The sequence below is a fragment of the Chlorocebus sabaeus genome, chromosome 26, assembly GCF_047675955.1.
Source record: "Chlorocebus sabaeus isolate Y175 chromosome 26, mChlSab1.0.hap1, whole genome shotgun sequence".
In the NCBI taxonomy this organism is placed as follows: domain Eukaryota; kingdom Metazoa; phylum Chordata; class Mammalia; order Primates; family Cercopithecidae; genus Chlorocebus; species Chlorocebus sabaeus.
Window position 1 is genome coordinate 476299 of NC_132929.1, and position 26953 is coordinate 503251.

General features: G+C 43.4%; 1 protein-coding gene across 7 annotated transcripts in view; it reads left to right on the plus strand.

The window, feature by feature from the left end:
- The window catches only part of LOC103245991 (E3 ubiquitin-protein ligase HERC2), a 219985-nt gene that overhangs the window by 70733 nt on the left and 122299 nt on the right, over positions 1–26953 (plus strand). For 6 of the 7 annotated variants that reach the window (XM_008017306.3, XM_073011972.1, XM_008017311.3 and 3 more), the window contains 14 exons: positions 715–915; positions 1658–1886; positions 1979–2103; positions 3781–3959; positions 9533–9717; positions 11628–11783; positions 12460–12645; positions 19576–19746; positions 20132–20235; positions 21241–21391; positions 24126–24340; positions 24614–24746; positions 24854–24981; positions 25074–25269. In XM_008017306.3, coding sequence (XP_008015497.3) covers positions 715–915; positions 1658–1886; positions 1979–2103; positions 3781–3959; positions 9533–9717; positions 11628–11783; positions 12460–12645; positions 19576–19746; positions 20132–20235; positions 21241–21391; positions 24126–24340; positions 24614–24746; positions 24854–24981; positions 25074–25269 — 2359 coding nt within the window. The remainder of the gene's footprint in view (positions 1–714; positions 916–1657; positions 1887–1978; positions 2104–3780; positions 3960–9532; positions 9718–11627; positions 11784–12459; positions 12646–19575; positions 19747–20131; positions 20236–21240; positions 21392–24125; positions 24341–24613; positions 24747–24853; positions 24982–25073; positions 25270–26953) is intronic. The other variant, XM_008017312.3, reaches the window with a different exon arrangement.

A 26953-nucleotide genomic window follows, 5' to 3' on the forward strand; every position in this document is an offset into this window, starting at 1 on the left:
CTCACATTTGTAATCCTAGCACTTTGGGAGGCTGAGGCAGGTGGATCATGAGGTCAGATGATGGAGACCATCCTGGCTAACATGGTGAAACCCCATCTCTACTAAAAACACAAAAAAAATTAGCCTGGCTTGGTGGCGGGCACCTGTAGTCCCAGCTACTTGGAAGGCTGAGGCTCCAACTTGGGTGACAAAGCGAGACTCCGTCTCAAAAAAAAAAAGTATATGTATTTTGCTGTATTTTGCTGTTGTTGGGTGAAGTGTTGTATAAATTAGATCCAGTTTATTGATGGTGTTCTACAGTTCTCCTAGATCCTTGCCGATTTCTTGTTCTCTCACTGTGAAAGGTAGTGTGTGAGTTATATGCATCTAACAATTGATTGTCTAATTAGAGTTGCTGTTATACCACTTCAAGTGGATGGAGATCCTCACTGCCATCCATTAATGTGCATTAATCATTTTGAGAGTGAAAAGATTGTTAAAATTGCTTTTACTTTTTTAGGTATGGCCAAATGAGATGGGGCTAGTGAAATGGGCGGGAAAACGGGAAGCTGACAGTGTGTGAGCTAGACACCCGTGAATGCCTTTGGACTGGGCGGTGAGAGGGATGATAGGTGATAATATGAGGCGGCTCCATCACACATGCTGGGGACTCCTGTGGAACAGACCAGCAGCTGCTTTTGGAAATTCATTTTAGATCGTCTCGTTTCCTCTTAGAGCTTTGCTTGGTCATCGTGTTCTGAGTGGTCCATTGGCCTCCGTGTCCCTTTTGTGGTGGACATTTGCTCAATGACTTTTGAGCAGCTGGATCTCCTGCTGCGGCAGGTGAGTGAGGGGATGGACGGCTCCGCGGACTGGCCCCCGCCCCAGGAGAAAGAGTGCGTGGCCGTGGCAACGCTGAATCTTCTACGACTTCAGGTATTCATGATTTCCCTTCTTCTTGCTCCTTTTATAAGTGACTTAGGAGTTTGTAAGAAGGCTTATGTATTTTGAAGGGCATGGGTTTTAGCCTGTTCAGTGAAGTATTTTAAAGTAAGATTGTAATGCGCTAATAATGGACGTGAGGCTAAAAAACGTGATCTGGGCCGGGCGCGGTGGCTCACACCTGTAATCCCAGCACTTTGGGAGGCTGAGGCGGGTGGATCACGAGGTCAGGAGATCCAGACCATCCTGGCTAACACGGTGAAACCCTGTCTCTACTAAAAATACAAAAAATTAGCCGGGCGTGGTGGCGGGTTCCTGTAGTCCCAGCTACCCCGGAGGCTGAGGCAGGACAATGGCGTGAACCTGGGAGGCGGAGCTTGCAGTGAGCCGAGACTGTACCTATGGCAGCTTTTATGGTTACATTGTGGCCATTATTTCTGTGTTTGGTGCAGATTGTTGGGGTGGGGTGGAGGTTGCTGTTGTTAGTTGTTTAGCTCTTCTGCTCATCTTGAGCTTTTCCATATACATGTTCATAGTGGGGTTAAAAAAATTCCTCTAGAAAATACTTAAGCTATTGTGGGTAAGTGGTTTTTTAGTCCAGTTTTTAAAAATACATAAACTGAGAATTTGGTTGTTTAAATAATACTTCAAAGTAAGTTTTATTCAGTGTTTAATAAGACTTTGAAATTCATTCATTTTTAGGGGTTCTAAGTGAAAATTGTTTTTCTCCTTTCAGTTGCATGCTGCCATTAGTCACCAGGTTGACCCGGAATTCCTTGGTTTAGGTCTGGGCAGTGTCCTCCTGAATAGCCTGAAGCAGACGGTGGTAACCCTGGCCAGCAGCGCAGGCGTGCTGAGCACCGTGCAGTCGGCCGCCCAGTCCGTGCTGCAGAGCGGCTGGTCCGTGCTGCTGCCCACTGCCGAGGAGCGGGCCCGGGCACTCTCTGCTCTCCTGCCCTGCGCAGGTGGGCTTGGGGAAGGAACAGGAGAGGGCATGGGTCGGGGTGCTGGGAGGGGATGGCGTTTCACTCAAATTGGCACACACTTTCTATTTCAGTTTCAGGCAATGACGTGAACATAAGTCCAGGTCGTCGATTCATGATTGATCTTCTGGTGGGCAGCTTGATGGCTGATGGAGGGTTGGAGTCAGCCTTACACGCAGCCATTACTGCAGAGATCCAGGTATGGCCTTGGAGGCACACGTGACCTGGTGGTGCTCTGAGATCGGAAATACCACATTCACACATGTGAAGAATAACTGAAAATAGTAAAACACTAAACTTTTATCATATCCAAGTATTTTTTTAAATTAAAATTCTTTTTTTTTTTTTTTTTTTTTTTTTTTGAGACGGAGTCTCGCTCTGTCGCCCAGGCTGGAGTGCAGTGGCGCAATCTCGGCTCACTGCAAGCTCCGCCTCCCGGGTTCACGCCATTCTCCTACCTCAGCCTCCCGAGTAGCTGGGACTACAGGCGCCTGCCACTGCGCCCGGCTAATTTTTTTCTATTTTTTAGTAGAGACGGGGTTTCACCATGGTCTCGATCTCCTGACCTTGTGATCCGCCCGCCTCGGCCTCCCAAAGTGCTGGGATTACAAGCGTGAGCCACCGCGCCCGGCCTAAATTAAAATTCTTTTATGTGCTAATTTAAACAATTATTGAGATATGATTTAATTGTGATGAAATCCTGCGTGTTGTCTGTTTCAGTGAATTTAACAGGTAACCTGTCCATCATGTAGACCATTCCCGTCACCCGGAAAGATCCCTGTGCCCCTTGGCACTCGCAGCCGGGACGCTCCCCTGCCCTCAGATGAGATTCATTTTCCTGCTCTGAGTGTTGCAGCAATGTAACTGCAGAGGCTGCACTCTTTCCTGCGTTGCTGTGGAGAAGGATTTTCAGATTCACACTGTTGTGTGTCTTGTGACTTGGTTTTTATTATTGGGAAGTTTTCCATTTTATAGGTGTAGTGCTGCTTGTTAGTTCGTTCTTTTATTGAAGGACATTTAATTGCTTTTGGTTTTTGTATTCTTTTTTTTTTTTTTCTGAGACGGTGTCTCGCTCTGTCGCCCAGGCTGGATGCAGTGACCTGATGTTGGCTCACGGCAGCCTTGTCCTCCTCGGCTCAAATGATCCTCCCACCTCAGCCTCCTGTGTTGCAGGGACCACAGGCGTGTCACCATGCCCGGCTAGTTTTTTGATTTTTTTGTAGAGACAAGTTTTCACTATGTTGCACAGGATGGTCTCGAACTCCTGGGCTCAAGTGATCCCCCCACCTTGGCCTTCCATACTGTTGGGATTACAAGCATGAGCCACCGTGCCCAGGCTTTCTGGTTTTTGGCCGTGTAGAGCTGCCATGATTGTGCTGTGTGCAAGTACTTTAGTGAGCATATGTTCTCCCTTAGGGTAAACACTTGGAGTGGAATTTGTTAGGTCTTGGGGTCCGTGTGTGTTCATAGTTTCCCAGAGTGGCTTTGCCATTTACATTTGAACCAGTGTGTGTGAGAATTATAGCTGCTGCTTATCCTTACAAAGCAGCTGGATGCTGCGTGTGTGGGGCAGATCACATTGGGTTTTGTGAGAGCCAGTAGCAGGGTTAAGGATTTTAGGGACTTCACAGAAGGAGGCTGGAGAGCGTCAGCAGAGGCAGCCTGGACCTTGGATCTGTAAAAAGAAGACTCTGTTTGAAACTGCACAGCTGAGTTGGGGTTTTCAACAGGGCAGGTGGGGTCCTGTGGGTAGGTGTGTGTGGTAGCACACAGAGGCTGGGATAGCTTGGCACTGGGGTCAGGGCTCAGCCAGCCTGTGTGCCTTCACACCTGCTAATGAGATCACTTGTAAACAATTTTTGTTTACAAATTACAGGATATTGAAGCCAAAAAAGAAGCACAGAAGGAAAAAGAAATTGATGAACAGGAAGCAAATGCCTCAACGTTTCACAGAAGCAGGACGCCATTGGATAAAGACCTTATTAATACGGGGATCTGTGAGTCTTCTGGCAAACAGTGTTTGCCTCTGGTTCAGCTCGTACAACAGCTTCTTAGGTAAATCGTATTAGCTGTATTGTATTGTATTTTATTTATTTACTTTTTTTTTTTTTTTGAGACAGCATTTCACTCTTGTTGCCCAGGCGGCTAAGTGCAATGGCACGATCTTGGCTCACCGCAACCTCCACTTCCCGAGTTCAAGTGATTCTCCTGCCTCAGCCTCTCAAGCAGCTGGGATAACAGGCGTGTGCCACCACACCTGGTTAATTTTGTATGTTTAGTAGAGATGGGGTTTCTTCATGGTGGTCGGGCTGGTCTGGAACTCCAGACCTCAGGTGATCTGCCCGCATTGGCTTCCCAGGCATGAACCACCACGCCCGGCCTATTTATTTACTTATTAATTTTTTTTAATTTTTATTTTCTGAGACGGGGTCTCACTCTATCACCCAGGCTGGATTGCAGTATCATGATCTTGGCTCACTGCAACCTCTGCCTCCTGGGTTCAAGCACTTCTCCTGCCTCAGCCTCCCAAGTAGCTGGGACTACAGGCGTCCGCAACCACACCTGGCTGATTTTTGTATTTGTAGCAGAGACGGGGTTTCACCATATTGGTCAGGCTGGTCTCAAACTCCTGACCTTAGGTGATTCTCCTGCCTTGGCCTCTGAAAGTGTTGGGATTACAGGTGTTAGCCACTGTGCCTGACCTGTATTGTATTTTAGTAGGTGATTATTGGTTTTCATATTAAGATCTTGAAATCTACACAAGGATCTCAAAAATTTATTTGGTGATGGAGGGAATATTCTGAAAATTACCTAGTACAGACGTTAGGATAAAGAGCAGACCCTTTTCAACACAGGTGAGAGGAGAAGTTGGAGGGTATGATGATACTCAAAAGTTTTTCACAGAAGAGAAATTGGGGTGTGCAGTAAACATGTGAAAAGATTCTTAGTAATAAGCCGGTGGATGCAAATGAAAATCATCATGGAAGGTTATTTTTAAAACTGGTTCTATCATTGCCTCACTTTACATATTACAGAGTTATACATACTACTGTGTAAGATAACTTTTCTTTTCAAAACTAAAGTCAGTGTGAAAGAATGATGAGCATTGTTTTGTAAGGCCAGACTAGGAGGAGGTGGGAAGAAGTCAGACTCAGCCTGTGAACAGAGGCTAACCTTGGCAGAAGCCAAAAGGGTCAGACAGTGTTGTGTAAAAGTGATCACTCAAGAAGAGCAGAAAAGCAAGATGATTTGTGAAAGAGATTTATTAGAAAATGAAACACATTTGTACCTCTTATTTAATAAAAATCTGCTTTTTGTAAACTTGGGCTCCTGATTTTAGTTTCTACACATAGAGAAAGCAAAGAACTGGCAGGTTGGATCAGGCGGCCGAGCACAGAGCAGGGAGCCCTGGGCAGTGGCCGCAGCTCTCAGCCGGCCTGGTCATGGGGCCGTGGTGGGTCTGTGGCGTGGGGTGGCCCTGCTGTCCACAGCCAGAAAAACGAACTTAGTGGACACACAGTGGAATTTTGAAACGGGAAGTTTTTAGAGCTAGTTTCTGTCATAGATTTTGGTAAATGCTATTTTGAAAAACGTTTTTCTGATGTTTGTTTTGTTTTTCTAATCTGATAATGCATATTTCACACATTCTGGTCTTTAACAAATGGAAGTAAAGAGAACTCAATATAGTTTGTGTTAATGGAAAGATCTTGGGATTTGTTCTCAGAAGATTTCAGTTGCAACAGCTTGCTCGCATAGATGAACTTCCAACACAGTGACTATAGGAGTAAGAATAAAAGCTGTGTTTACTTTCACAGAGTTCATTAAGAGTAAAAGAGAACATGGATATTAAAAACTTTGTAATTAAAATGTAAGGTTACATGCAAGGTTTTAAAGTGAGCATTTTCCAGAGGTGCTTTTCTAAGTTCTTGAATGCCTCTCCGTTTTCTGAGGCTGTGTCATGGGCTGTTGGTGTCTTTGGCGGGGGGTGAGTGCAGGGTTCCTGTTGTGGGTCCTTCGTTCTCATGAGGGCAGTGCCCGTTTTCCCCATCTCCTGCTTGCTCAGACTGTTTCCATGTGCAGAGAGACTGGCCTGTTTGAGCTAGCAGCTGTGCTGTTTGAGCTGCAGCCGTGTAGCCTGTGCTGGCCAGTCTGGCCGCACTCACACAGTTTGCTGATCAGCACTTGAAGTGTGTCCATCAGAGCTGAGACACTGAGTATTTTATCTGTTTAATTTTTATTGATTAAAATGCAGGTTTAAAAACTTGATTCCATTATTGGAAAGCATTTAAGTATGTTTAGAATAACTTGGCCATTTGAGTCTACTTCGTCAACTGTATAGTTTATGAGTCTAAATGCAGATCAGATATTTTCAATGCAAATTTCATTGTCCAAATTGAAATGTGCTACATATGTAAGCTACCCCAATAGTTTCTGAGGACTTATGAAATAACCTATGTAAAATATCTCAACAATTTTTCTTATATTGATTTCATGTTGAAATGATAATATTTTCAATCTGTTGGGACAAGTATGATGCATTGTTAAAATTATTTTTATTTTTTGAGATGGAGTCTTGCTCTGTTGCCTAGGCCAGAGTACAGTGACATAATCTTGGCTCACTGCAACCTCTGCCTCTTGGGTTCAAGTGATCCTCCTACCTCAGCCTCCCGAGCAGCTGGGGCTACAGGCGTACACCACCATACCTGGCTGATTTTTGTATTTTTGTGGAGACAGAGTTTACTATGTTGGCCAGGCTGGTCTCGAACTCCTGACCTCAAGTAATCTGCCCGCCTTGGCCTCCCAAAGTGCTGGGATTGCAGGTGTGAGCCACCGTGCCTGACCATTATTAAAATGAGTTTTATTTGTGTGTGTGTGTGTGTGTGTTTTACTTTTATTAATGTGACTAGGAACAATTTTTTTTTCCGCCCGAGATGGAGTTTCACTCTGTTTCTTGGACTGGAGTGCAGCGGCACAATCTCAGCTCATTGCAACCTCTGCCTCCTGGGTTCAAATGATTCTCTTGCCTCAGCCTCCTAAGTGGCTGGGACGTCAGGTGCATGCCACCATACCTGACTAATTTTTGTATTTTTAGTAGAGATGGAGTTTTCGCATGTTGGCTAGGGTGATCTTGAACTCCCATCCTCAGGTAATCTGCCCGCCTTAGCCTCCGAAAGTGTTGGGTTTACAGGTGTGAGCCACCACACCTGGCCACATTTATTAATACAACTAAGAACGTTTTGAATTGCACCTGTGGCTCCATTGGTGTCCTGGGCAGGTGGCTGTGTGCTGTCCACATAGGTTGTCTCCTGTGTCTTCATCTTCGCTGTGTGTGACTTTTTGGTTCCTTTGGCACGTGGGGTCCTGTATGGGTCATTCGTTCTACAGCAGATTTATAATAAGGATGTACTTACTTTAAAAATACAAAATAAAAAGAATAGAAACAAACATAGTTATCACCTCACAAAATTTTTGGAAAGTAGAAAAAGAAAAATGCATTCACAACTTTTCAGTAGCCAATAGTCCAAGCTGTCTTCATAAGCATGGATAATGTGTCCCTCTCCTGTGTGGATAGACACTGTTTTCTCACCTAAGTGTTTGTGATTGAAGGATTCTTGATGTGTTGACTTGGCGGATGCAGTTGTTGAATAGTAGTTTATCTAAAGATTGGAAGAGATTTTTGGAGACATTTCATGTCCTTTTTTCCCTTGGGAAACGTGGGTTGAAGAAATCACTGCTTGCCAAAAATAAGCCGTGAAGTTACATGCTGGCAAGGAGCCACAGAATACCATTTACATTTCAAAATAAAGCGCTGTGAAGTTTTTATAAGTAGTGAACCCCATCAGAATTACACATTGTGATTATGGCTCTAAGTTTTATATTAAATAAAATTTTATTGTGTTTTATTACTGTCTTTACTCTTTCAGGTGTAGCTTACATGCTAGATTCTAGACCTGTTTCTTGTGTTACAGTGGGGTTATCCAGGCAGGTTATCAGGTACTGAGGCTGAAAGGTGATGTTGAATGGTGTGGTGAGCCCAGTGAGGGCACATCCTTGCTGTGTGTGATGAGGGCCTGTGGGTGGCTGTGGGATTCCCAAACCCTGGCTCCTCTGTCTCCTGCTTCGGTCCTTACTCACACTGCTGGTAGTTTTCTCGTGTGAGCCACAGGGCCAAGTGGGATTGACAAGCCTGCTGTCACATTAGGAACCTGAGTTAAAGTGGAGCTGAAAGCATGTCCTCACTCTTGGTGTTGTGCAGGGAGCCACTTGTGCTCCTGGGTCAACGGGACAGGTGGAGTGGGTCTGGAACCAGGCCCTGGTTTGGCTCTTCTCCCCTCCATGTTCCCCTGTCCTGTCAGATTTGCTTTCACACTGATGTAAGAGTTAACTTTCCTTAGGCCGGGCACGGTGACTCACGCCTATAATCCCAGCGCTTTGGGAGGCTGAGGTGGGCGGATCACAAGGTCAGGAAATCGAGACCATCCTGGGTAACATAATGAAACCCCGTCTCTACTACAAAAGAATAAAAAATACAAAAATTAGCTGGCCGTGGTGGCGCATGCCTGTAATCCCAGCTACTCAGGAGGCTGAGGCAGGAGAATCGCTTGAACCCGGGGAAGCAGAAGTTGCAGTGAGCTGAGATAGTGTCACTACACTCCAGCCTGGCCACAAAGCTAGAATCCGTCTCAAAAAAAAAAAAAAAAAAAAGAAGTTACTTTCCTTAAACACACAGAAAGTGTTATTTTCCTTTCGTAACCTTGGTGGGTTGGCATTGCAGACTCTGGTCCCACAGCCTGACACTCCCATTGCCTGCACCATCTCTCCCTTGCTTCCTTGTCTTGTTCTCCTGCCCTTGTTTCTTGGTGTTCTGCTAAGGAACCAGAAACATTGACTGCTCTCCTGACTGTACCTTCTGGGAACGTATGTTTCTTCTCTTTTCTTCTCATCTACCAATGGCTCATGGCTCAAGTCACATCACAGTGTTGGAACTGGAGCCTCTTCTACTTTGTTTGCTGCCATGCTCTTTGGGCACCTGCTTTGGTCTTCCTTCCCGGACTCCCTGAGCCCTGAGTACCTGCTGCATGGCCCACCCCAGTGCTGCTTGCGAGTAAGGGCTCAAGGTGGACTTGCAAGGCAGATGCGGCAACGCAGGCGAGTCTTGTCTTGAAGAGTAGTATGACCTTTCTGTTTGAAATGCAGCTTTGGACAAAAGATAATGACACTGTTTTTTTTTCTAGAGGGTCAGATATTTCTATATTAGCCTCCTCAAGATTTTAAGTTTCATTGTCTTAATGTTTACATTCCTTAGACATTGGGTGTACAGAAGTATTCCTTTTGAAGCAAGATCCTCTGCAGTTTGGACCACTGCACGCAGCTCCGTAGGCGCACGTTAGTGAGGCACGAGGGCATCATTATCTCTTTTGAGTCTTCTATGCCCTTCTGCTCCGTTTTGGCTGAGGTTGTGCTTATTGCAGATGAACGGGACACATTTGGGGAGGGAAGCCAGCTGCAGGTCATCTTCATGTATGATCTGTGTTTGTGATGTTAGTTTGTCATGATTTACCCCATCCCTTTTTCTTTTAAATATAAATAACTTGTTTAATTTTGTAATCCTCTTTTTTCCTGTGTAGAAACATTGCTTCTCAGACTGTGGCCAGATTGAAGGATGTTGCCCGTCGGATTTCATCGTGTCTGGACTTTGAGCAACACAGTCGTGAAAGATCTGCTTCACTGGATTTGTTGCTGCGTTTTCAACGTTTGCTTATTAGTAAACTTTATCCAGGAGAAAGTATTGGTCAGACCTCAGATATTTCTAGTAAGTTGCTTAAAATGTCAAAGTGTCTTGTATGTGATCGAGGCTTAATTTAGGCTTTTCAACGTGTCCATCCTATATGCCCAGATGTGTAGTTGTTATGCTACTAAACGCACCAATTTTGAGGCTTCATTTTGCCTCCACTTTTTTGAGTCAGACCCTTCTGTGTTAGCCTCGTTAACATTTTAAATTTTGTTGTCTTAATATTTAAATTCTTTAGACATCAGTAATAGCATCCTGTAAGTTCAGTTTAGTCTTACAGAAGGTTTATCAGGTTTGTTCCTTGTGCTATGGAATGCTGGAGACTGGCATGATGTAGGAAGTAAACAGTGGCAGCCTATTCATATGTCACATGTGGGAGCCAGCTGGGTGGAATGGGAAGAATTGTTGGAGGAAGACTGGGTTTCAGTTACAGCTCTGCTTAGTAGTTTAGACATTAGACCAAGTCTGATGGGGCCAAAGACTTCTCACCTGCAGACTTGGGATGATCCCTGAGGCAGCCTGTGAGGATCAAGAATAGAATGTGTGTAAGTACTCAGTGCTGTGCACTGTTGAGGGAATGGTTCCCCTCCTCGAGCATCCAGGGCAGCGGCTGGCCCTCCTTCATGAGACTTTCTGTCAAGGATGGAAGGGTCTGCTGCTTCCATTAGTATCCTTGTAGCTGTTTTTTTCCCAAAGTAACTTAATTACTTTCTGAAGAGTTAGGCTCTTGTCAATAATGGAAACTTTCAGGTTTTAGTAGATGAGTTGATAGCTTGAAAGAGAAAGAGGTGACCATCTTAAAGTCACAAGGACTGAAAAGCTATTAAGAACCACCTAGGAGGCCGGGCGCAGTGGCTGACACCTGTAATCCCAGCACTTTGGGAGGCCCAGGTGGGCGGATCACAAGGTCAGGAATTCGAGACCAGCCTGGCCAACATAGTGAAACCTTGTCTCTACTAAAAATACAAAAAATTAGCTGGGTGTAGTGGCAGGTGCCTGTAGTCCCAGCTACTCTGAAGGCTGAGGCAGGAGAACTCCGTCTCAAAAAAAAAAAAAAAAAAAAAAACTGAAAAGAACTATGTAGGCAGAAAAACTGAAGATTATTTTTTTTTGTTTTTTTTTTGAGACAGAGTTTTGCTCTCATTGGCCAGGCTACAGTACAGTGGCGCAATCTTGGCTCACTGCAACCTCCGCCTTCTGGTTTCGAGAGATTCTCCTGCCTCAGCCTCCCAAGTAGCTGGGATTACAGGCGCCCGCCACCATGCCCAACTAATTTTTTATTTTTTATTTCTAGTAGAGACAGGGTTTCACTGTGTTGGTCAGGCTGGTCTCAAACTGCTGACCTCGTGATGCACCCGCCTCGGCCTCCCAAAGTGCTAGGATTACAGGCGTGAGCCACTGCCTGACAAAACTGGAGATTTTATGGAGCAGAAAAGTGCCTAACTTTGTTTTCTGGGAATAATTTACAAGCTTTTAGGAAACATTTATGTACTAGATATAAAGTTTTAAAAATTTAGAGCGGGGCGTGGTGGTGCATGCCTATAGTTCTAACTACTCAGGAGGCTGACGCAGGAGGATCACTTGAGCCCAGGGGTTTGAGTCCAATCTGGGCAACATAGTGAGACCCCGTCTGTAAAACAAAACAAAACAAATCAAAACAAAACCTTAAATTAAATTATGACTTTAGTATTTATACACCCAAAATTTCTAGGTACTCTGTAGTGCAGGGTATAAAACTTGACATAAAAATACTGCCCCTCCAGTTACATGATATAGAAAGAGCCCAAAGACTAAGGGTTAACAGGCTCCTGTTTGAGAAAATTATTATGGGTAAAAGATGTGTAGATGAGAGTAGCATCATGGAGCAGTTAGTTTGTTTACAGAGAAAAATTTTAATAGTGAAAATGAAAATTTCTCAATCCTTCTTCAAGGTCCAGAGCTAATGGGCGTTGGTTCCTTGCTGAAGAAGTACACAGCCCTTCTGTGCACGCACATTGGGGATATACTGCCTGTGGCAGCCAGCGTTGCTTCTACCAGCTGGCGGCACTTCGCAGAGGTGGCTTGCATTGTGGAAGGGGACTTTACAGGTACCTTTTGTTTCCTGCTTGTGTACATGGTTATTTTAGGAGATAGATGAAAGCTGAAGTGTCTTCTTTCCTGATCAGCCTGCCTGTGTTTACTCTAAATTTTCTGGTCCTCCTGCCCTTTCACCTTTGTTTTTTTTTTTAGTTACTGACAGTTCTGTTGTTAAGCCAGCTGGTATGGGACTCATATCACTTTAAATATAATTGGTAATTTAGATTTATACTTCCATTATTGGTATGTCAATAATGAGGTCAGAGGTAATAAAATTGTCTAATTTTATTTTGACAGCGTAATAAAAATTAGGTACCTCATTAAGGATCTCAAAAATTCTGATACTACCTGGTATGTTTTAACTTTTTGAGGTTAGAGCATTATTTTCTAGTGTTTTTTTCCTGATGATGAACATATCAATAAACATTTAATTTTCTGAATAGGAGACACTAGTTCATAGTTCCGTGATTGAAATACAGTGTTTTGGAAAATATTTTTGTAATTTAAAGGGTTCTGTTTGATAGCTATACCGGTCTCGATATAAAATAAAAGATAGTCCTGTAGAAATATGCTGAAGGACAAACGTTTCTTATTTTGTGACTTAGCAGAATTTAAACACAGAACAAGTTTACAAATAGCTTTTATACGATAAATACTTATTTAAATCTTATTATTTCTTAAATGTAGGTGTTCTCCTTCCAGAACTAGTAGTTTCTATAGTGCTTCTGCTCAGTAAAAATGCTAGTCTCATGCAAGAGGCTGGAGCTGTACCTCTGCTGGGTGGCCTGTTGGAACATCTGGATCGGTTCAACCACCTGGCTCCAGGAAAGGAACGGGATGATCATGAAGAGTTAGCCTGGCCTGGCATAATGGGTACGGCGTCTTAAAGGACTTTTACTGAGGAAAGTTTTATTGTCCTTGTCTTACCTATTCTTGTCGTTCAATTTGAAAGAATACAAAGGAAGATCAATTATTTGCCATTGCTACTGATGGTAGTATAAGTGAAAAATGAAGATAATCCACATCAGAAGAAATGTGGGTCATATATATATTACCCAAATATGTGTGTGTGTGTGTCTGTGTATATATTATCTGTCTGTCTGTCTGTCTATCTATCAATCTATCTATCTTTTTTTTTGACACTACATCTTGCTCTGTTGCCCAGGCTGGAGTGCAGTGTCATGATCTCAGCTCACTGCAACCTCCGCCTCCGGGGCTCGAGTGATTCTCCTGCCTCAGCCTCCTGAGTAGCTGGAACCACAGGTGCATACCACCATGCCCAGCTTACTTTTGTATTTTCAGTAGAGACGGGGTTTCACCATGTTGTCCAGGATGGTCTCGGACTCCTGATCTCAAGTGATCCACCCGCGTCTGCCTCCCAAAGTGCTGGGATTACAGGAATGAGCCACTGTGCCTGACTATATTTGGGTTATATTTAAGGAAGATTTTTCCATTAGTAATCCTTGTAAAGTACTGAAATGAAATTTTACGAAGTCCTGGTGCCTCCAGAAGGTGCTGTTGAGGTGGTTATCTGTGGTCCAGCTCAGGAGGCAGAGATGGATACGGGAAGACTCTCCAGAGTCCTCTGGTTGTTTGATGTTAGTGAGATGCGGAATTCCTCGAGTCACCTGAGCACTTCCTTACAGGCATTGCCTGTGGTGCATCCCAAATTGGAATGACACTTGTGTTCTCAATGTTTTGAGCTTTGGATTTTTGAATCTAAGTCACCATACTTTCTATGGTTCTAGCTTCCTGGACTCAGAATCAGTCAAAATCATGGTTCAACTTTGATTTATATGAAATCTCAAGCTGGGTGGGCTTTTTCTTCTTGTGTTTTAGGCCATCATCCCTCTAACATGGGAGCTTAAAACAAGAGGTAGCAGTTGTCCTGAGGAAAACAGCCCCAGGACATTGAACATGGTTTTTTGTTTTTGTTTTTTTTTTTTTAAACAGTCAGTACTTTCAGCACCGTTCTTCCCCTTTTGTTAAGGAGTGAGCTTACGTAGTCATATTTATTTTGTCTCTCTACTGTCATACAGTTGAGGTGCATTCATTTGCTCACATCAGCAACTTACTCACTGTAAAGCCTTTTGAAATTGTGCTAAGTAACACATACACAAAAGTACCCAGTACATTCCCGTAATTGATCACAGAGAGAACCGTGTCACAGCCATTCAAGCCTTAGCCTGGATAATGGCAGGACCCTCCCAAACGCTGACTCATCTCTCTGAAAAGTGCCCTTCCCCCCAGGCTGTGTGGTCGTTGCCACCTTACTTTTGATCATCTTATACTAAGTTCTTGTCCCTACCCAACATCATTTTAATTCTGTCTGTTCTTGGACTTCATATAAGTGGAATTAGACAGTATGTACCTTTTGGTTTCTGAGCTTCGCCCTGTTACTGAGTTCTTTCATTTTTATTGCCATATGTAGTATACTTTTGTTCGAATATACAACAACTTATTCATTCTACTTGTTGATGGAAATGTAAGTTGTTTCCAGGTTTAGGTTAAATTAATATGTTACCATATCCTTCCACCTAGGTGGGACTACAAGCATGTGCCACCATGCCTGGCTAATTTTTCAATTTTTTGTAGAGACACGGTCTCCTTCTGTTGCCCAGGGTGGTCTCAAACTCCTAGGCTCAAGTGATCCTCCCACTTTGGCCTCCCAAAGTGCTGACGTAAGAGGCATGAGCCAGTGCTCCTGCCAATATGTTAACATTCTTACATCTGTTTCTTTAATCATGCTTTCTGTTTCTTGGTGGGACTCTTGGTTTGTAGAGGATGCCTTTCATACAGAATGCCAGTTTTCCACAGTGATTGTGCTGCTACTTATCTCCACCACAAAGTGAGAATTCTCAGTATTCCACCTCTGTGCCGAGACCTAGCATTGCTGGCATTCCCTGTTGGGGCCTTTCTGATGGGTGTCACTGGTATCTCATTGTGGTTTCAATTAGCATTTTCTAGATTAATAGTGAGGTTTGATACCTTTTCATATGTACGTTAATCAGTTGGAAATTCTCTTTTGTGAACTGCCACTTCAAGTTTTGTGCCCATTTTTCTATCTGATTATCTTTTTTTCTTTTTAGTCATTCATGTGAGTGTTCTTGTATATTTGGGATATGAACTTTTGGCTCTATTTCTCATGGAGCTTTTTCTCTCACTGAGGCCTGTGTAGTCACTTAAAAGTGTTTTCTGATGAACAGAAGTAATATTAGTGAAATCCAGTTTGTTAACTATTTTAATGGTTGTTCATTTTGTGCCTTAAGAAATCTTTTTCTTACCCAGATTTTCTTTTATACCTTTAAAGTTTTATTGTCTTAACTTTCGTGTTAAGAGCTATAGTGCACTTGGACTTCATTTTTGTGCAAGTTATGAGATAGGGGTCACATGTCACTTTTTTCCACAGGCTTTTTGTCCATAGCGTCTTTGTGCCACACCTGTGGGTGAAAAGACTGTCCTTGGTCTCTTTTCTGGGTGCCACCTTTGTCTGAACCAAGTGATTGTCTATACTTGTGTCTGGTCTGATCTTGCAGCTTTTCCCCTAGTGACTTATTGCACTTGCTAGGACCTGTAGTGCATTGTGGAGTAGAAATGGTGACAGTGTGCCTCCTTGCCTTTTTCTTAGTAGCAGAGAAAAAGCTTTCAAGATTTCATACACGAAGTATGATGTTTGTTTTAGGAATTTCTTTGTAAGTACCTTTGAATCTTAAGGATGTTTTCTTCTGTTTCTGCTTTGTGATGCGGTTTTAACTATGATTGGATGTTAAATTTCATCAGATGCTTTTCCTACATTACTTGATGATATAATTTTTTTTTCTATTAATGTATGAAGTACTGACTTGTCAAATGTTGACTCAGCCTTCCATTTCTGGAATAAAACTACTTTAATCTTAATATTGGTCATATGGATAGATATTTCTGGTCTTGGTCTGCTATTTTTAAAAGACAATTTTGCATCTTTATTTGTAATTTTTCTAGATTTTGCATGTCATTTTCCTTGTAATTAGTGACCTGTAATTTTATTTTCTTGTAATGCCCTGCAGCTTACTGTTATTGTTGTTGATAACCACCACGTCTTTACTAACAAGGAAGCTGTAATTCAGGAAGAGGATAGGTCCCATGCAACCTCTGTTAGTTTCCATCTGTCCACCAGAGAACGTTAGCTCATCGAGGGAAATACTGGCTGATGGATATGATAGTAGGAAAATGTAATAGACATTCAGGTTTTGGTAACCAAGGTTGTGCTAGTCTTGTAGAGTGAATAGGAGAATGTTCCTGCCTATTCTTTTCTTGGAAGGGTTTGTATAAGATTGGTAAAATTTGCCATTTAAGTGTACTGTTTAGTGGCATTAAGTACATTCACATTGTTTTACAGCCATCACCACCGCTCATCTCTAGAACTTTTCATTTTTCTCAACCGAAACTATGTATCCATTAAACACCAATTTTCCCCAGCATCTGGCAACTGCCATTCTACTTTCTGTCTCTGAATTTGACTACTCCAGGTACCTCATATACATGGAACCATATAGTATTTATCCTTTGGGGATTGGCTTATTTCACTTAGCATGTCTTCAAGGTTTATCTGTGTTGTGGAAAGTGTCTGAATGTCCTTACATTTTAAGGTGAAGTCATATTCTGTTATATGAATATATCACATTTTGCTCTCCACCCACCAGCTGATGACACTTGGGTTGTTTCCATCTTTTGGCTATTGTGAATAATGCTGCCATGAATATGGGTGTGTATATCCATCTGCGTCCTTTCTTTTTTAATTTTTTTTGAGACAGAGCCTTGCTCTGTCGCCAGGCTGGAGTGCAGTGGTACGATCTCGGCTCACTGCAACCTCCATCTCCCGGGTTCAAGCAATTCCCCTGCCTCAGCCTCCTGAGTAGCTGGGACTACAGGCGTGCGCCACCATGCCCAGCTAATTTTTTGTATTTTAGTAGAGCTGGGGTTTCACCATGTTGGCCAGGATGGTCTTGTTCTCCTGACCTCGTGAGCCGCCCACCTCGGCCTCCCAAAGTGTTGGGATTATGGGCGTGAGCCACTGCACCCGGCCTGCTTTTACGTCTTTTGGGTAGATAGCCAGAGGTAGAATTGGTAGATTATATGGCAATTTTATATTTAATTTTTTTGAGGAGCTGCCATAGTGTTTTTCAGAGTGGCTGCACCATTTTGTGTTCCCATCAGTAGTGTGCAGGAGTTCCAGTTTCTCCACATCCTCACCAACACTTTTTTTTTAAAAAAAATAGTAACCATCAATGGTTATGAAGTGGTATCTCATTGTGGTTTTGATTTGTATGTCCCTAATGATTAGTGATGTCAAGCATCTTTTCATGTGCTTATTGACCATTTGCATATCTTTTCTAGAGAAATGTCTGTTCAAGTCTTTTGCCCATGTTTTAATTGGGTTTTTGTCATGTTGGGTTTTAGGAGTTCGTTATATATTCTGGATAGATATGATTTGCAATCTGTTTTGCATTCTTTGGGTTGCCGTATCACTCTTGATAGCCTCCTTTGATGCACAGAAGTGTTCGATTTTGATTAAGTCCAACTTACCTGTATTTTCCTTTTGTTGCCTGTGCTGCTTTTGGTGTCCTATTCAAGACATCGTCACCAAATTCAGTGTCATGAAGTTTTTCCGCAGTGTTTTCTTTTAAGAATTTTATAGTTTTAGCACTTATTTTTAGGTCTCTGATCAATTTTGAGTTAGTTTTTGTGTGTGGCGTAAGGTAAGGGTCTACCTACGTTGTTTTACATGTGTGTGTCTGGATTTCCCAGTACCGTGCATTGAAAAGGCTCTTCTTTCCCCATTGAGTGGGCTTGGCTCCCATGTCAAAAATCATATGACCAAATACGTGAGGAGTTGTTTTTGGGGTCTCCATTCTGTTCCATATTTCTATATGTTTGTCTGTTCCAGTGCCATACTCTTCTTTATTATTGCTTTCTTTTTTCTTAGGGTTTAATCTGCTATTTTTCTTGCTTTTTGAGAAATGAATACTTATTAGCACAGTGATTTTTTGTAATGTTTATTATGAAAATTTTCTAACATAGATAAAAGTAGAAAAATAGTAAAATGAATCTAGCTTTAACAGGTGAATACGTTCCCCTCCCATACTTCTCTATATTGTTGATTGATTGGATTATTCTAAAGCATAACTCTGTCTTTAAAACATTTTAAGGCATTTTACATCTTAATGATAAGGATTTAAAGAAAACCCTACAATATCATTATCCTGTCTGTTAGATTAACAGTGATCCCTTAATCTAACATGCAGTCCATATTACATTTTCCTGGACTATCTCAAAAATACCTTTTTTAGGTGGTAATTTTTTTTTTTTTTTTTTTTTTTTTTTTTTTTTTTTTATTGAGACGGAGTCTCGCTCTGCTGCCCAGGCTGGAGTGCAGTGGCCGGATCTCGGCTCACTGCAAGCTCCGCCTCCCGGGTTCACGCCATTCTCCTGCCTCAGCCTCCTGAGTAGCTGGGACTACAGGCACCGCCACCTCGCCCGGCTAGTTTTTTGTGTTTTTTAGCAGAGACGGGATTTCACCGTGTTAGCCAGGATGGTCTCGATCTCCTGACCTCGTGATCCGCCCGTCTCGGCCTCCCAAAGTGCTGGGATTGCAGGCCTGAGCCACCGCGTGCGGCCTATGGTGGTGATTTTGAATTAGGACCTGAGCATGTTCTGCGTATTGGCATTGGTTGACGTATGCTTCTAGTCTCTTTACCCCAACAGCATGGCTCCAGGCCCTCCTTTCCCTGTCTCTGATCATACTGTTTTCTTTTTCAAAGAAACAGGTTGGTTATTTTGGAGAACTTCACATTTTCTGAACTTGGTTGATTGCATTCTCGTTCTAGACCAACATGTTCTTCTGTTAGTTACATTCCTCTGCTGGTTAGATCTAGAGTTTGGCTGGATTTGAATGCAATCTCAGTGGGTCGGTGTTATGTCTGGAGTCGTGCTTTCTGTTGGCTCAGGAGGCCTGTAATGCTTGGTGGCTCCCCGCTTTAGTTCTGTGACGCTAGACCAGGGAATTCATGTGTTGCGTGTCCTCTGTAAAATCCCCTACCAACCTTGTCCTCTGCTGTCTGGTTAGCAGGAGGTACCATTTGTACAGGAAGGACATAATCTAAGCTTGACTTCTTGAACTGCCACTTCCCTTTAACTATTTTTCATAATATTGAGTTGGTATCCTAGCACTTCCAAAGGTGACCACTAGTCAGGTTTTCTTTTTTTGAGTATTTTTATGAACCAATAGACTTTTATTGATTTGGTGTTTCTTTTCTTTTTTAGCTTTTTCCCCCTAATATACACATTTAAAGGCATAAATGCCCACAAGCATGCATTTAGTTGTATGTCACCATTTTGATCTGCAGTATTTTTATTATCATTAATTGAACACATTTTCTAATTTCCATAGTCATTTTTTCTTAGAATTTTGGGTTACTTCTAAGTGAGCTTTGTAATTTTCAAATATGTGGATGAATATTTTTATTTATTTATTTTGGATGAATTTTTAAAAACCTATTTCTAATTTAACTGCATTGTCGTCAGCACACGTGCTCTGTAAGTTGATTTCTTTGAAATTTGTTGAGATTTGCTCTATGGCCTGGCATGGCCAGATTTGATATTCATGCTGCCTGTGTGTGATATTGGTTTCAGAGCCAGGTACACATTTCTCTCATTGTGGTTGTGGATTTGTTTATACCTGCTTGTAGTTCTTTCACACAGTTTGTTCTTTTCATTTTACCTGTTGATTGATCGGTGGACTGATTCTGGTTTCTGTATATACAGAGTCATTCTTTACAGGTCAGAACTGTAGAAATAATGAAGAAGTGACGCTTATACGCAAAGCTGATTTGGAGAACCATAATAAAGATGGAGGCTTCTGGACTGTGATTGACGGGAAAGTGTATGATATAAAGGACTTCCAGACGCAGTCGTTAACAGGAAGTAGTATTCTTGGTGAGATTACACTTCTTATTTCATGGTTAAAAGTTATAGCCTGTGTCATTTTAAGCAGAGTATTTGGCTTATAAATGATTTCTTTAGTTTTGTGCCAGCCCCCACATAATTTTAATGTATCTGTGGCTTTGGTGTCTGTCTTATCAACAAATTCAGCACATTTGAAGAATTTCCTATCATTATGCATTTTTTGTTTTAAGACTTGGAACTCATTTCAAGTTCTGAGTTGGCCCAGGCAACCCTGGGAGACAGTGGGAGGTCATTATACTCTGGTAACCCTCACTTTTGAGTTAAGCGCCTAACTTATTTCCTACTCACTGTTTCTCCTGTAGCTCTTCAGGCAAATTGAACTGAACTCATGTTGCTTTTTCCCTTTTTGTTTCAGCTCAGTTTGCAGGGGAAGACCCAGTGGTAGCTTTGGAAGCTGCTTTGCAGTTTGAAGACACTCGGGAATCCATGCACGCGTTTTGTGTTGGCCAATATCTGGAGGTGAGGCTATATGCCTTGAGTGACGCAGAGGATAGCAAGGGATGCCCTCTGTGTGGTTTGTGACAGGAATATTTGGATCCAGAAGTACTGATATCTGTGTCTTTTGGGGGGCATTAGGGATAAATATAAAGATCCTTTAGAAGTTTTGTCATAAATGAATTTACATTTATTCATGTTAAGATCTGTGATGTATTGGTCTTGAAAGATTGTTTTTTAAATAATCAATTTGAGAAATATAGACAGTGTACCACAAGAAAAGAGGTTAAACTTTGGTCTCATGTAGAAATTTGGAATGGCTTATTATCTTGCGATATGTATATTTTGGGAAGAACTATGCAGAAGTGTAATTCTTGGCAATAGAAATAATGTCCTTCCTATGTATTCACGAACACATAGAATTTATATATTGGGATTAGCTTTCCAGATATCCATAAGTAATAAAATGTATTAAATGCCATTAGGGCAGGGCTTAAAGCATTTTATGAAGGGGGGAATTAACTTTGCTGTAAATATGTTCTGTGACTGGAAAAGTTGAACTCTTGCTTTTTTCAGAGTTCGATTTTTGTTAGAATAAATTTCATTTCCTCCACATGTGTGGTCACAGTCCACTAATACTTGTCATCGAACACTTCTCGTGTCATAGTTTTGTTGCCCAGTGTGTTCCTTATGCATGTAACAATTCATTATATTTTCTGAAGCATGGTGTACAGTCACTTTGGAAACTGACTCCTAAGGAATATTCCAGCCAAATCATGTGCCTGTGCTTTAGTTTTTCTACATAGGGCTGTGCAGTTGCTGCCTGCTTTCTAGGGCGTGTGGGTTTCTGTGGCATCTGCTGTTACTTGGGCACAGCAGCATCGACTCGTTACAGGATGGAGGGGCAGAACACCCAGAGCACCCCTGGGCTCACATGGTGGTACAGCTGCAGGACAGAGCTGTCCTTTTAGTTTTATGTTTTTAATTAATTCTGTTTCCTCAGATTGATGATGAAATTTATTTTTCCAGCCTGACCAAGAAGTTGTCACCATACCAGATCTGGGAAGTCTCTCTTCACCTCTGATAGACACAGAGAGGAATCTGGGCCTGCTTCTTGGATTACACGCCTCCTATTTAGCAATGAGCACACCGCTGTCTCCTGTTGAGATTGAATGTGCCAGTAAGAAAATCTTTGCTGTTTGCTGATTAGCAGATTATTTTCTTTGAACTGTAAGTGCCATTAAGAGTGGGAGAGGACCAGGCACAGTGGTTCTTGCCTGTAATCCCAGCACTTTGGGAGGTTGAGGCAGTGAATTGCTTGAGGTCAAGAGTTTGAGACCAGCCTGGGCAACATGGCAAAACCCCATCTCTACAAAAAATACAAAAATTAGCCAGGCATGGTGGCACGTACATGTAGTCGCAGATACTCAAGAGGCTGAGGTAGGAGGATCACTTGAGCCTGGGAGGTTGAGGCTGCAGTGAGTCGTGATCATACCACTGCACTCCAGCCTGGGTGACACAGCAAGACTCTCTCTTTAAAAAAGTAGGAGATGGCCAGGTGGTGGCTCATGCCTGTAATCCCAGCAATTTGGGAGGCTGAGGCAGGTGAATCACCTGAGGTCAGGAGTTTGAGACCCGCCTGGTCAACGTGGTGAAACCCCATGTCTACTAAAAATGCAAAAATTAGCTGGGCATGGTGAGGGGCGCCTGTAATCCCAGTTACTCGGAAGGCTGAGGTAGGAGAATTGCTTGAACCCAGGAGACAGAGGTTATAATGAGCCGAGATCACGCCACTGCACTCTAGCCTGGGTGACAAGAGCGAGACTCCGTCTCAAAAAAAAAAAAGAAAAAAAGTGGGAGAGGAGGATTCAACACAGTGATGATGATGAAAAAAAATAAAATAATAAGGATAGTGAGACTCAATCCGGTAGAAACAGCTGTGAGTGGCTGTCATTTGCCCTCATGGTCTGTTGCTGCAGAGGAAGCTAAAAAGTGTGCAGGAATGTCTACCCGTCTACCCTGTGGTGGCCTCACATGTCGCAGCCTCTGCCTGATGGGCGCAGCGTGGCTTTTGTCTCCCCACATGCCCAGAAGTTGCACAGAATGTGGATCGGCTGTCCTCTCAGGGGTCAGCATTCTATTTGAGGACTGCGTTTCTACCAGACCAGGCTCAAGTCACTTATATTTCAGGATGGCAACCTTTGTAACCACCTAAAATAATAAGTTTCTTCCTGTCTCCTAAGATGGGTTTACATTTTTCTTCACGTAGTTGTGCATTTCCCATCTGTCTGTCTGTCTGTCCGTCCATGTGAGCAGCTTCTGTTGAGCAGTCGCCTGGTGCAGTTACCACGCTAGGTGTTTGGGATGCAGGGATGGATAGGACACGCCTCCACTTTCAGCTGCTGCTTGTCGATGAGCCAGCATTCTAAGCAGGTCACGTTACAGGGTGGTGAATGGTGAAATGGAGACATTCATACATGGTTCTGGGAGAAGAAAGGCTTCACATTGACAGCAGTCCTGAAATTGCGTGCGGGAGCATTCTGGAAGAAAACGCAGGGGTGTCAAGGGCACTGCTGAGAGGAGCAGGGCTTTCCTGCCGCTTGTGAGAGTGGGTGTGGCAGAAGGCTGGTGGGGAAGGAAGATATTGGTGCCCACACAGCCCCCCGTTGGGTGGACCTTTGTGCAGTGCTGGGTGCTGGGCTGCCTGTGGTGCCCTCTGAGGTGGCAGCTTCCCTCCCTCCTCCTCGAGGCTCGTTGCTTGCCAGAAGATGGGCTTTGCTTAAATTGGCAAGGAGGGCAGGGCTGGTGAGCTCCAGGGCAAAGGGTGCCATGGGCCCTGGCAGGTGGGTCCGATCCAGAGGAGGATCACAGGCTTATCTTGGAGCAGTAAGGAGGGGCTGTCCTGTGCTTAAAGAGAGGGGGCCAGGGAGAGTCGGCACTGGATTTGTGTTTCAGAAGAACGCATGTGGTGGGTTGGGGAATGATCCTGAGTGCTCTAAAATCTTAATGTCCAGTAAAAGAACACTTAAGTGCATCCCCACTTTGATGGCTTGGATTTGGAGCAGTATTTGATAACACAGATCGTTAATGGAGATCTGTAGTGGTGCACATACTAATTTTGTGTGTTTGTGCTGCTCCCTCAAGTTACCATAGGCAGTTGTAATTGACATTCACACTGGCTGATCCCATGCCTTGCGCTACACACAGGTCTCCTTTCCAGTCCGTTAGCCCTCCCATCTCTAAGGATCTATCCTTCATTAAAGATTGTGTTTGTTAAATGTTTTCTTCTTTTCATTCCTTTATAAGTGGTCTAGGAATACATAGCCTACCCTGAGGATGTAATTCTTTGTGGAAACCCTTCAGATGTGCTGTTCCCTGCCTGGATACTCAGCGTCTTGGTCTTATTCCCCATCTTAGCTCAGTTATTGCTTCCACAAGTCCCTTCTGACCCTCAGAACAGCAGTGGTCTGTCTTCCAGTCTCCCTGGTACCCCCACAGTCATCCGTTGCACACAGTTTCGGACCTGAAATCCTGTGATTAGTTGTGTCAGCGGTGCCCTTTGCTGCCCTCCCTGTTACAATGTGCAACTCAGTCTTCACACGGTATCTGTGGAACCCGGCAGCTGCAGGCAGAGCACAGGTATCCAGTGAATGTTGGGCTGGGACTACGATCCTGAGTTCCAGTGCCATGCCTGAGGCGTGCGGAATCACCAGGAGTGTGTTCACGTAGATAGAGGAATTATAAGTCAACCTGTGTAAACATGTTGGGTGGAGCTCTTTCATATGAATGATGCTGAATTTCACCTTCTAAATTGAGTGATCAGTTGAGCATCTTTTTTTTTTTTTCTTTTTTTAGTATTTATTTTGAGTTGTGCACTTGAGTTTCTCTTTCATGTTTGCATGTGCATTTTCTAGAGTGGCTTCAGTCATCCATCTTCTCTGGAGGCCTGCAGACTAGCCAGATCCACTACAGCTACAACGAGGAGAAAGATGAGGACCACTGCAGCTCCCCAGGGGGCACACCTGCCAGCAAATCTCGACTCTGCTCCCACAGACGGGCCCTGGGGGACCATTCCCAGGCATTTCTGCAAGCCATTGCAGACAATAACATTCAGGATCACAACGTGAAGGTGAGCTAGGCCTCCCCTCACTGCCACCTCAGTGCTCTGTTTATCTGAGGACTTTGACATAGGAATAATTATGTGCTCTTTGGTTAACATAGCACAGGCGTTGTTTCATGTATTATTTGGAGGGTTTTGAGGTGAGAACCTGATTCTGTTAACATGCTAGTGAGGCTTCAGAAGCATTACTGATTGCAAGTGTGTCAGAAGCTGTGGCATGTTTAAGATTTGTGAAGACTCTCTGGGCGGCCCTGAAGTTACCTCCCACTGTTTCTGTTGCAGGACTTTTTGTGTCAAATAGAAAGGTACTGTAGGCAGTGCCATCTGACCACACCGATCACGTTTCCTCCTGAGCATCCCGTGGAAGAGGTCGGTCGCTTGCTGTTATGTTGCCTCTTAAAACATGAAGATTTAGGTATGGAGCTCAATATCTGTGTACTTTAGCTATACTGCAGATTCCTCGACTAACCTGTGGTATATATTCATTCCTTCCCTGCCCTTCTTTTAAATGTCTTTTTACAGGTCACGTGGCATTATCTTTAGTTCATGCAGGTGCACTTGGTATTGAGCAAGTAAAGCACAGAACGTTGCCTAAGTCAGTGGTGGATGTTTGTAGAGTTGTCTACCAAGCAAAATGTTCGCTCATTAAGGTGACAGATTTTAATTCTTTTTATTCTGTGCTTTGCAGACAGTTGCTGAAATATTTGTTGTTAAAGTTGTCTTTTCCTGGTTAACTTTGCAGACTCATCAAGAACAGGGCCGTTCTTACAAGGAGGTCTGCGCTCCTGTCATCGAACGTTTGAGATTCCTCTTTAATGAACTGAGACCTGCTGTTTGTAATGACCTCTCTATAATGTCTAAGTTTAAATTGTTAAGTTCTTTGCCCCGTTGGAGGAGGATAGCTCAGAAGATAATTCGAGAACGAAGGAAAAAGAGAGGTGAGAACGTAAAAGGGACAGAAGCTGTTAAAGCGTGTGCTCCCCCTGCCTGGTCGGAGCTGTGGTTTCAGAGTGAAACTGTTAAAGCGTGTGCTTCCCGTGTGCTCCCCCTGCCTGGTCGGAGCTTTGGTTTCAGAGTGAAACTGTTAAAGCGTGTGCTTCCCGTGTGCTTCCCCTGCCTGGTCGGAGCTGTGGTTTCAGAGTGAAGCTGTTAAAGTGTGTGCTTCCCGTGTGCTTCCCCTGCCTGGTCGGAGCTGTGATTTCAGAGTGAAACTGTTAAAGCGTGTGCTTCCCGTGTGCTCCCCCTGCCTGGTCGGAGCTGTGGTTTCAGAGTGAAACTGTTAAAGCGTGTGCTTCCCGTGTGCTTCCCCTGCCTGGTCGGAGCTGTGATTTCAGAGTGAAACTGTTAAAGCGTGTGCTTCCCCTGCCTGGTCGGAGCTGTGGTTTCAGAGTGAAACTGTTAAAGCGTGTGCTTCCCGTGTGCTTCCCCTGCCTGGTCGGAGCTGTGGTTTCAGAGTGAAACTGTTAAAGCGTGTGCTTCCCCTGCCTCGTCGGAGCTGTGATTTCACAGTGAAGTTTCTCTGCTGGTGATTCCATGTGACGTTTCTACCTGCTTCCATCATTTTTATGTATAGTTATGATTAAATGCAGAAATCTCGCTTATTTTTCCAAGAGATCAATGAGGCAGTTTAGGAATTGAGTGTGGTATGATTTGGTTACTAGTAAATTGATGTTGAAAACCTAAATAATCTTTACTAAATTGATGGGGACAAGGAAATGTTTTTATTTTATTAGTTGTCCTGGTAATGAGATATAATGGGAACATTTAAACTTACGGCCATTCTTCTAAAGAAATGTTTTTTGTTGGGAAATATTGAGTATTCTGATACGTGGAGAATTAGAAAGGGAAGCTAAAAGAGTTACTGACGTTTTCCTGGAAGTGGCTATGTAAGGGTACAGAAAGGTCTTGTTGCATTAAATCCAAATTTGAGTAAAAATGCTTAGAAATTATAAAATAGTTTAGAATTTAGTCACTTGTGATTATAAATAAACTACAGAAATTTCTGATTATGTTCTTTTTTTTTTTCTTTTGAGACGGAGTTTTGCTCTGTCACCAGGCTGGAGCGCAGTGGCACGATCTCAGCTCACTGCAACCTCCGCCTCCCAGGTTCAAGCGATTCCCCTGCCTCAGCCTTCCAAGTAGCTGGGATTATAGGCAAGTGCCACCACGCCCAGCTAATTTTTGTGTTTTAGTAGAGAGAGGGTTTCACCATGTTGGCCGAGATGGTCTTGATCTCCTGACCTCATGATGTGCCTGCCTCGGCCTCCCAAAGTGCTGGGATTACAGGCGTGAGCCATCGCGCTCGGCCTCTGATCATATTCTTATGACTTATACTGATTTACTCTCAAACCTGCTTATTGAACAGTATTAATTACTGAGTTTCTGATGGGCAGTTTGAACAATAAGCTTATGAAAGACTGAAGTGTTTTAGAAGCCATCTAAGTTGATTGTTCCTGAACAAACCCTACACCGTAACAGCCTGTCTGCATCCAGTGAGTGCTCTGGATCAGGCAGTCACAGCAGTCACGCTGCTGCGATTCCTTTAACCCAGGCACGCAGGAACTCAGCCCGGGCCCAGAGACAGGCCTGTCTCAGCATGAGGGAGAGAGACTCCACCATTTG